General features: G+C 41.9%; 1 protein-coding gene across 1 annotated transcript; it reads right to left on the reverse strand.

Moving 5' to 3' along the window:
- Nucleotides 1–2,297: 2,297 nt before the first annotated feature.
- LOC116412129 lies at nt 2,298–8,183 on the reverse strand. The gene is made up of 15 exons (XM_031905740.1): nt 8,133–8,183; nt 7,525–7,590; nt 7,233–7,275; nt 6,908–6,969; nt 6,490–6,568; nt 5,954–5,994; nt 5,566–5,671; nt 5,135–5,184; nt 4,609–4,732; nt 4,090–4,139; nt 3,746–3,869; nt 3,450–3,496; nt 3,026–3,269; nt 2,892–2,940; nt 2,298–2,330 (listed from the first exon to the last, which is right to left on the reverse strand). Exons 1-15 carry the CDS (start codon nt 8,181–8,183, stop codon nt 2,324–2,326), a joined length of 1,143 nt encoding a protein of 380 aa, XP_031761600.1. The 3' UTR covers nt 2,298–2,323.
- Nucleotides 8,184–11,108: the final 2,925 nt, after the last annotated feature.

Consider the following 11,108-nt stretch of genomic DNA (forward strand, 5'->3'; position numbering starts at 1 on the left):
GGGCATACTCACCCCCTTACCTTGGCCCTTCAGCAGTATCCCCTTATCCCTCTACTCACATCAGCTCTCACAGCACTGTCACATGATGCCTTGCCCCACAACCAAATAGGGTTACCCATCACCCCCTTCTCCTAGTTCTTGCCTCAGGACCCATAAGGGGTGGCCCAGCCCATTCGGATTTATAAGGGTTCAATTCCCATTGTCCTTGCCCTAGGCCTCTCAAGACTGCCCCCTGATATCTGGTTCTTGACCCAGTCCCCTCAGGAGTAAGCCCTGGTCCCTTGTTCTTGCCCCAGAACCAATCAGGGTGCCACTGACCCACTGTCTTAGCCCCAGTCCCCTCAGGAGTAACCCGTGATCCCCATAGTGTTGAATTTAATTGGAGATTCTGGTATTGCCCCCTTCAGCAAAACATAAATCTATATGCCACTTCTGTGTTAATCACTTGGGATCTATTATTGAGGTGAAGTTGTGAGACAGTGTGGATCTGTGTGCCAGGGCATTAGCAGCCCATAGAGGTACAGATACGGCACGTACAGCGCCCTCTAGTGCAGGGGAGAAAATATGTGACTGGTGACCTGATCCTGTACTCAGTCCAGGGTGCCTCCTGTGTTGGGGGCTAATTTAATGGGATCAGGGGCCATTTTCTCTCGGTAACAATGTGCTGGGACTCCTGAGTTATTGTTTGGAGTCTGATCCAGGGTGCACAGGGTTTAGTTTCTCTTCTTTTTTTCTTTATCTTAACTGTAGTAGATGTAGTAATTTCAAGTTGCCATGTTGCTTACCCACAATGCAGTGTTTTCTTCATAATTCCAGTGTTGTGGCCTTGAGGGGGGCACATGATGCAGCTAAAGTGCTATTGAGGCAAAAGTGCAGTTACCTGGATTGGATTGGGGGGTGCAGGACCCAGGCCTCCCAGGGGCCCCACCCTGGCCCCCACACTCCCTCTGGGGACCTGCCTAACTCCCTCCCCCAAACATGCCTGCTTTAGTTTTACCTTATGCACAATGAGGGAGATCTTTGGGTGGGGTAGTGCCACGGGGATCGGGTCTGGACCGGCAGGGCCCACCGGGTTTTTTCCCAGTCCGACCCTGGCAGTTACATGCACTCTTTGAGGCAATTGAGTTCAGATGTTGTCAGTTCTGCTTGTCAGAATGCCATCCATTCATTAGGTGCAAGTGCTGACACAGCCCACAGTGGGACCCATGGGCCCCCCAGAATCACCAGATGTGCAAGAGGAGGCAGGATGGAAATAGCGCTGCCCAGTGTAGAGATTGCAGCTTTAGCCCCAAGTACCTATAGAATGGCATTTTCCATGCCACCATTGTGTGTAAAGTTGCACAACTGCAGCTGCGCTGTATGGGCCTAGAGTATTATTACCCCTTCCAGTAATTGGAATTGTTTCAGTAATTTTAATAGGATAAAGAAACCTCTGTACCGTATAATGTCTCCTGAGAAAGGAATAGCTAACATGGATTTAATCATTAGCCAAGCAGGCGGGTGGTGGGCTAGTGGCACAAAATAAATCCAGTTATGCAGCCAATGCTAGTGATTGCAGGACATATGGGAAATACAGTATGAACCCAAGCAAAACTATTTGTTTTTTGTACAAATTATAATTGTGAGATTCTAAAGGGAACCCTGCCATATAATAAGACACTGCCCCAGCCCCCGCCAGATCAATCCTATTGAAATCTGGGGCAATGCTGGGGGGGCAGAGGGGTCTCAGTGAGTATCGGCAGGAAGTGGCATCACTCCCACAACCTGAGGGCGCGTTTAGGCCTAGGGTGGCACCTAAATACACCCCTGGGAGAGCGAGCTGTGGGGCAGCACATGTGAGAGTGTGCCCTTTATAATCCCTCCCCCGCTGAATGGGAGAAATATAGTTTTTGCATTGTCTGTAAGAAACCAAGCGTGTGTTTGTGACACAAGGATAGGGAGCACATGGCGCAAAGGGCAAGTAATAATCATATTAATCATAAGGCGTCCATTTTTATTTGGTTTAACAATAAGCATCTCTTATTTCCACAGAGACATTTCCACAGATAAGAGATGGGGATCAAAATACCCCACATGTGACCTGAGTCGCTACCAGAAAATCCCTCCACCACCCCCCCATGCTTGTATATGGCACGGGCAGGGCCCCAGGGGATATAAATATACTTTCTGGCTCCTCATTGGTCAGTCTCTCCCCTGGGCCCCCCCACAGTTGAGGGTTCTGCTTTTTATATTTCACAGAAATTCATAACAGAGCGTTTCTGGATCTCCTGGCTCAGTCCATTCTCAGTCCAGAGCTTGGGTTTCTTCTCGAATGCCTCCCAGTCTAATATCTGCAAAAAAAAAAAACAAATAAAATCACACAAATGAAACCTTAAAAAGCAATAGGGGCCATTTAGCTACAAATAATATACGGTTACAGACCCTCCCAACCCAAGTGACTTTATATCCTGCGTCAATATTTATTTTGTATTAATTATCCTTTACACTAAGGGTTTCGGTACTGGGGAATTCTGACTGCCGCAAGGGCCTCAAAGGGTAAATTGTTTATGAGTGGGTTTATTCTATAGGCTGTATACTCAGATATGGTAACTGCACATACATTTTATTTAGTGGAAAAACTAGGGATGCACCAAATCCAGGATTCGGTTCGGGATTCGGCCAAATTTTGGCTGATCCAAATCCTTAAAATCACATATCTTTTTGTTACATAGCTGTTAATTTACTCAAGTACAGTTGTCAATAGCAACCAGTAAACAACAAGTCTTGGCAGTGTACTACAATTAATGGCCAATGGGAAGCTATTTAGCATCTATGAATGAGCCCTACGGCCTATGAAATATCATGGGAAAAAAGTCACGGATTTTATTATCCCTCCCAAACAAGGAACTTACTGGTTCTCCAGATCAAGATCTTCAATTTCCAGTTGCATCGTAGAAGGATCTGGGGGGGGAAACAAATAATGGTTTAGCTACTAGTTTGTACCAAACACCATTACTGTACAGACATACTGATTGGCAAACATTACCTGGAGGGATCGGCCTAAGTACCTCCTCTTGGTCGATCGATTCTTTATCACTGTCATCCAATATAAAGGGTACAGGTACCTCCTCTTGGTCGATCGATTCTCTATCACTGTCATCCAATATAAAGGGTACAGGTACCTCCTCTTGGTCAATCGATTCTCTATCACTGTCATCCAATATAAAGGGTACAGGTACCTCCTGTACCAAGGAACTATCAGCGGTAGAAGCAAAGCTGCTACCAGAATCCTGTAGCAATGAGAAGCAGAAAAAGGGGAATCTTAGGAACCTTTAAAGCCAAACTGGGAACGGGTGCAGGAATTACATTCATTTAACACAATGCTGTATAATATAAAATGATTAGAAATGAACAAATCCACAGATACAAAAGTCTTTTTCAAATTCTGGCCCTGGGCCCTGTGGCCTCACCTGTGAGGTAGAATCTTCATCTTCCATCCAGCAATGTGTTCTGACAGCTGGGGGAAAGAAAAGTAATGGTTAAACTACTGAACTTAATCAATTTGTAGCTAATAGGAAGCCAATAGGAACCGTACTGATAAAATGATTGGGTAGGGGGTTCCTTACAGTCAATGGTCAAGTTTGATCTTTTCTCAGTTGGGCTTTTAAAAAACTCGAATTTGCGGTACGATTTATATTTGTATAAATGGGGTAAGGGTCATATTTGCTATTTTGGAGCAGAAGGTCCTACCCCTTACAAACCTTACCTGGAGCAAATATTCTATTTAAAGCATCCTCCACCTCTATTTTAAACCACTTTATCAGACTGTCATAGGGTCCAACTTCATCGCTGTCCTGGGAGCCAATAGGTGGGATGTCGCTGCTACAGCCCTATAGTAGTAGGGGAAGTACAAAAGAGAATGTTAAGAACCTGGAGTAAAAATAAAATAAAAATCAATGCAATATTTTAGAACCAGGGGAATAATAAAACCATAGTTTACAGTGAAACTTCGTATAATGACTGACAGATAATGTACCCTGTCATGTAGCATTGTCACATAGGAAAAGCCAAGTTACTGATTTTACTATCCCTCCCAAACAAGGAACTTACCAGTGGCTCCAATTCAATATCTTCAATTTCCATTTGCATCGTAGGAGGATCTGGGGGGGAAACAAATAATGGTTTAGCTACTAGTTTGTATCAAACACCATTACTGTACAGACATACTGATTGGGCAAATGGAAACCTGTCTTATTGTTTAAAGAAAATAGAAGAAAAATGTAGGAGGCTATTGCCGCTAAAGGTAGAGCCTGGCCCGTTATTAGTGGTAATATTCAAGCAGCCATTCCTGACCAAGCCAAGCCCCTTTTTCCACAAAACCACACCCCCTGCTCGCTTCTAATTAGGGATGCACCGAATCCACTATTTTAGAGTTTGACTTATCCCCCCCAAATCCTTTGTAAAAGATTTGGCTAAATCCCGAACTGACTGCAAATAAGGGAGGGTTAAAGAGAACTGCACTAAAAAATTTAAACTTTTGTGTTTATGTGACAAAACATCACATGATTTAAGGATTCGGTTTGGCCAGTAGCATTGATTTTGCGGAGTTTGACCCTTTACAAACCTTACCTGCATCAAATATTCTATTTAGCGCATCCTCCACCTCTATTTTAAACCACTTAATCAGACTGTCATAGGGTCCGACTTCATCGCTGTCCTGGGAGCCAATAGGTGGGATGTCGCTGCTACAGCCCTATAGTAGTAGGGGAAGTACAAAAGAGAACGTTAAGAACCTGGGGTAAAAATAATACAAAACTCAATGCAAGAAGTGCGCTATTTTATAACCGTGAGAGTAGTAAAATCTCAGTTGACAGTGGATTTGTAACACAAAGCTCATTTCATGAGTAGCAAGTTAAGAATTCAAGTTCCCTAAGGCTGTGATAACGAGTGTATTAGTTGGCAGTAAGTAGCGCCACTGAGACTCCCTATACGTAGCTCTAAGGCTTAGTATAATGACTAACAGATAATGTACCCTATCCCGTATCTTGCCGGTCTCTGACCTTAAAAAAGGCAATTACCCTGCCCTGTAAACAACTAGTTTGGAACAGTTTACTACAAGAAATGGCTAATGGCAACCTATTTACAACAAACTCACCAGTGGCTCCCGTTCATCATCTTCATCTTCGGTTTGTGTCAAACAGTAATCTGGGGGGGACAAATAATGGTTTAGCTACTAGTTTGTACCAAACACCATTAGAGACTGTACAGATTAAATGATTGGGCAAATGGAAAGACCCTTTGGGAGACTTTTTAGTTTTAGTCTTGGTTTAGTTAGTTTAGAAACTCGCAAGGTTTTAGATGGTGAAGATTTAAATTCCAGTTTTCAGGCTCTTTTTCCCTTAATAAATACCAGACATTAGAGTGTTGACCCATAACTCAAATTGTTAATTTTGAGCTCTTAAAAACTCAAATCGTGAAAAAAAATAAATCTTGAACGTTGATAAATCTCCCCCTCCCATTATTAAATGGGGTTATGGGTCATATTTGCCGTTATGATCAGAGACTCCAGTTCCTAATGATCCTTACCTGGAGTGAGCGGCTTAAATAGCTCTCGCTGCTCCTCTTCACGCTCAAAGGCTTCAGGATATTCCGTAGAATATTCAGCCCAAGGTGCAAAGTAGCTGTCCCAATCCTATAACAAGGGCAAAAAACAGATCATCTTAAAGGAGCCCTGTCACCCAGACATAACAAGCTGTATGATAAAAGTCCTATTCAAATGAAACATGAAACCCAAACTCCTTTTTATCACCATACCCATACCCATTATAAAGGTGATTATAAATCCCAGCTGTCAATCATATATTGCCTGCCCCGCCTCTATTCCTTAGGCCTTAGGCATAGAGGTGGGCCTGACAATTACTTTCAATTACTTGCCATTCCATAGGGGGCCCCCCAAACAAGACCCAAAACTCACCACACGCATCTTGATCTTCTCACAGCATTTCTTAAAAGAAACTGGGGGAAAAAACAAAACAAACAGTATATAAAATATCCACCATTTTGATATTATGGAATCTATTTACAAACTATGGGAATATTGTGGTGTAGCTGCTGTGGGCGTGCCCAGTGCATCCCAGTACTGTTTGCTCCTGTTAGTCAATAGCATGAGACCAAGGTCCTTTGTCAATGGATCACAATGCTTGTTGGATTCTAGTAACGGAATTATTTCCCTGAATAAGAAATCTGTACAGGTATGGGACCCATTATCCCGAATGGTCAGAACCTTGTGTTCTCCAGATAAGGGTATTTACGTAATTTGGAGTCATAGATAACAGATCCCATACCTGTATATTAGCAAAGAGCAGCCCAATCCCTTACTCAGTAGCAAGTACAGTATTTAGAATTCATTAGCATGTCAGTGATTGGATATAATTGGGCTGGATATGGAGCCTCTGGGGACGCAATGATTAATTGATCCTATTTGTTCTTTATTCTCCCTAAAATCCTTACTTGGAGAGTACGGCTTCATTTCTTCTTTTGCCTCTTCATAGGGAAGTTCAGGTTCCTCTGCAATATCGCTACAGCAGGGCTATAGGGGGAACGAGCCAAAGTCAGAAGCATTTTAGGAGAAAATGAAATAGAAACTGGGGCAAAATAATATGTAAAAAACAGTATGAAATAAAAAGATTTGAAATTAAAATGTTGAAGGCGGTTGGTGAATTTTTACATTGAGGTTTTTGTGGCTTTTTGCACCTAATAAATACCAGTCATTCGAGTCTTTTCAAGTGCAAAGAACTTCAATTTGAGAAAAAAAAAACAGTGTTGATAAATCACCCCCCCCAAATCAGCCAATCAGGTTCTGCCCTCTCTATGGGGCAGGGATGGGCAGATTATTCCCTTGTTACTGTGATAGGAGACACAGCCTTACCCTCCGACATCCAAAAAGTCTTGATATTCTTTTTCGGAGTTTTTTGAATCTTCCAGTTTTTTCTATAGTGCAAAATAGAGGCGTTTCAAACTCACAGCATTTATTTATTTATTTATAAGAATTAGTAGAAACAGTAGAACGGAAAGCCCATTCTATAATATATTTAATATGTTTAGATAGATAGATAGATAGATAGATAGATAGATAGATAGATAGATGATAGATAGATAGATGAATAGAACGATGATAGATAGATATAGATAGATAGATAGATAGATAGATAAATATAGAGAGAAAGATTCTGCACTTGGTGCGTTTTTCTCACCTTTAGGCTGATCAGGTGTAACATCGTTGATATTGATGTTATCCTTTGGGGAGAGATAAATTACAAGATAACATTAAGAATTTTTGGTTTATATAATCAAAAAGGAAAGTAAGTGCAAAATACAGAAGAAAAACAGATTCCCAAACTGCAGACAAAGGGCACAGAGTCAATATTCCAATTTATTCACTTAGAGCCTTATTTATCAAAATCAAATTTGTAAAAAAAAAAAATCATCAAAAAACTCAAATATTTAAAAATATATATTACAGGAAAAGGAAAGTTTCCACCTCACCTGGTTATTTTGTCCAAAGATATTTTTAAAGAATTTTCTCATTCTTTCACTCATTTCTGAGTTAATCTTAAATAAGAAATAATAATGAAAAAAAGTTAAATGATATCAGGTTTTGTGTTCACCTTTTATTACTACGATCAAAGGAACAGGCTTAATGCTGAGCACAATATATTATTAGTGAATAAGCCCCCCCCACTCATTCCCTATTTTGTATTTTTAATTACAGTCACCCCCCAGCCAGTAAATCCCCAGCTAGGGCCGGAATTACAAATGTACTGGCAATATATACGTTACATGTAATACCCTATGAATCCCCCCCTTCTCTGACCCTCTCTGCTGATGGATTACCCCTATAAGTCCAGACCTGCCTATACTCCACCCATTTCCCCACCCACTTCACCTATTGCCCCACCCCATGTGACGCCCCAGCTGCTCCCCCAACCCGAAGGCCGGTGTAAATGTGAGAAAAGGTGCCAACCCTATTTTTATACATCATTAAACAATACAAATAGTTTATGTACTTTTGGTGTTATGTGTAATTGATTAGGATTGTAATTTACTCCCAGTGTAAAATCATTTATATGGTAGATACAATCATGTATTAGTACCAAGCAGCAAAAAGCTGCCAAGTTGGCCACTTGACCTGCATAGGCAGCCATTATGGTCTGATTATTGGCCTGCCGGGGGTTAATAACCTGACCAGCTTGGTTTGGCCCAGAATGCAGTTGGACAATCATTTTGTGACTTGGCTTAATGTGTATGGCCAGCTCTAGGCCTGTCCCAATCTGACTCCTGCATGGGGTTGCCAATTGGCCAGTATGTTACCGGCCTGCTTCATGCCAATGTTATTAATAGGAAAAAGCTAAAAAGTATAGGAAGGCCGGTATTTTTCCCATAAAGGTGGCAGCTACTCCTGCAGGGAAAGTGGCAGATTGCAGAGAGGGGGATAGTGAGGGGCAACGAGATTATTTCAGAAACAGCACCGAATGTTCAACTGATCATTTAGATGTTATTAATTTACTGTTAATTATTTCCATGATCTGAAGCTTTTACTATCATTGTCATTTTGGCAATATTTCCCCTTTATTCACAGTTCTATCAAGATAAACAACATCCCAATGACCTATACTGTAAATATACATTTATAACTCAGCAACAGATTTAAGGCTGATGAAACTGTACAAAAGGCGCCAGGGATACTGGGAGTTACAGTTAAACAGCAGCCAAAGGCTTCACATTTACAGGCCTATAGTGTCCAACCTGACAACATATTCCCTCGTTAAATAAATCCAATATAAACAATTAATGACATTTGCAATTAATAAAAACAAAAATAGTCTTTGCACTTACAGAATTTGAAATAAGTTAAATTAGTCGAAAAACTTATTTGCACCGAAAAAGACGCAATGCGACTTCAACGGTGACAAATCAGCAAGTGACACTGACCGGGTAGTGAATTCATGTAAACAACCCGACTAGCTATGACATCACAATGCTCATTGCCTTGGCAACAAAGCCTGAATCCTCTACACAGGATCCCTGGCAGTTTAGATAGTGATGACATCACAATGCCATTCCTGGCGCAAAGCCAGCACAGTCTGACTCCAATAACAATCATTCTATTGGCTAAAGATGATGCTAATGAATGATTTTATTGACAGAAACAGTACAAACCATTTGTTTACTTGCATAATTATTGTGTTAAATAAAGAAACCTCTGAACCGTATAATGTCTTATGAGAAAGGAATGGCTAACATGGATTTAATCATTAGCCAAGCAGGCAAAGTGGTGGGCTAGTGGCACAAAATAAATCCGGTTATGCAGCCAATGCTAGTGATTGCAAGATATATGGGAAATAAAGTATGAACCCGAGCAAAACTATTTGTTTTTTGTACAAATTATAATTGTGAGATTCTAAAGGGAACCCTGCCATATCCCTCAAAGACTTAAGACTAACGCCCTTCTTCATTCACTTAAATTGCCAATAGCGCTTTATTTTTCCAGGCGTCACCCAGGGACGCAGTTCTCTTCCATCTTACTGCCCCGACTTGCACACATTTTTGTATAATCTTTTTTAACAAAAAAAATTGTATAAAATGTACCCAAAGAATTTTCCTGTGTTACCTATTTCTAAACCTCCTTTATTGTCCATTTTTACTGCTATTAAGTATATTCTCCTACATCAATTGGATCTTATTATAAGTCCAGTGGTGCAAACCCCATAGTCGCAGAGGGGCCTAGGGAACAGGGGGGGCCTGGATCACAGGGACTGCTTCCTCTATAGCTGTAAAGTCTTCTCTCCCCACTCACAAGTAGCAGAGTGGCTAGAGAGGGAAGACTCAGGCAGGCAAAAGATGCTAGCATGGGGTGGGGGCAGAAGACATTGGCAGGGGGGGGTCATTGCTCCCACCGCATAATGGCAAGTGGGCCCATTGTCTAAGGGGTGGGCCCCTGGGCTCCCAGTCTGACACTGGGAATGGCTGCCCCCGGGGCTACACACTATATAAACGTTGCTTTAATTAAAAAAATTGATTTGTGTAAGTTAAAAATGTGTACACTGAACACTTTGGTTTAAATGGAGGGCTGGAGTGATAGTCCCTCCTCTTCCTGTGGGTATATAACACTTGTTTGTATTTGTACTATTAGGCTTGATAAAGGGCTGGGTTGAAGCCCGAAACATTGCCTTGTGCACTTGAGTAAAAGTCACATTTTTTCAACATAACCGGAGTGCTGCTGTTTTTTCATCTCTACATTGTTTTCCATAGAGGATGGCGCTGCCACCTGTCATATTGAGCCCCAAATTCTCCCACAAATCACAGACACTGCTCTTCCATCCGCTGTGAGAAAATGTCCCAGGAAAGAGAGTGAGAAAGACAATGACAGAACATGAGAATGAGTAGGGGAAGGGTATGAGAGACAGAGACCAGAATGTGGGTTGTGTTTACACAAACAAGGCAGCTGTATCAGAGGGGGATCTGTAACATGATAGTGAAAGGGGGTGCTGACTGTTACTGAGGTGGGATAAGGGGTACTCAAGCTGCTGGAGGTTGAACGCATGGAAACCTGCCTCACTTCCCCATCCCAGGCCTGAATTTCCCGTTTCCGGGAGGCGGAGTCAGCAGACAGTATGGCATTGATAGCAGCTGAACCTGAGAGAAATCAGCAGTGTCATATAATGTACATCCACAAGTGCAATTTCAAATACAATCATGATGTTTGTTCTCCCCGCAACGTTGCATTTCCCCCAGAATTTTAGCATCACTGTAGGAGCAAGGTGGTGATGTGCAGGCAAATGCATGGAGCTTATGGAAGAGCTGGAGTTTATTGCATGTACTTAATATGATGATATAATTGTGAGCTGAGTCTCTAGGCAAGTTACGTAGCTTTCTAAGCAGTTTCTGCAGAAGTTACGTAACTTTTGCGCCGCGACAGGGCCCCTCTAAGAAAGAAGATTTCACAGGGCCCGGTACAGTTGTACCCCCTCTAGCCCCTGAAGGCAACCTATCACATGACCCATGCATTCTCTTAACTGCCCTTTTACCTGCTCAGATTTAGTGTAATGGCACACTAGGAGATTAGTTGC

This window comes from Xenopus tropicalis, chromosome 7 (assembly GCF_000004195.4).
Source record: "Xenopus tropicalis strain Nigerian chromosome 7, UCB_Xtro_10.0, whole genome shotgun sequence".
In the NCBI taxonomy this organism is placed as follows: Eukaryota; Metazoa; Chordata; class Amphibia; order Anura; family Pipidae; genus Xenopus; species Xenopus tropicalis.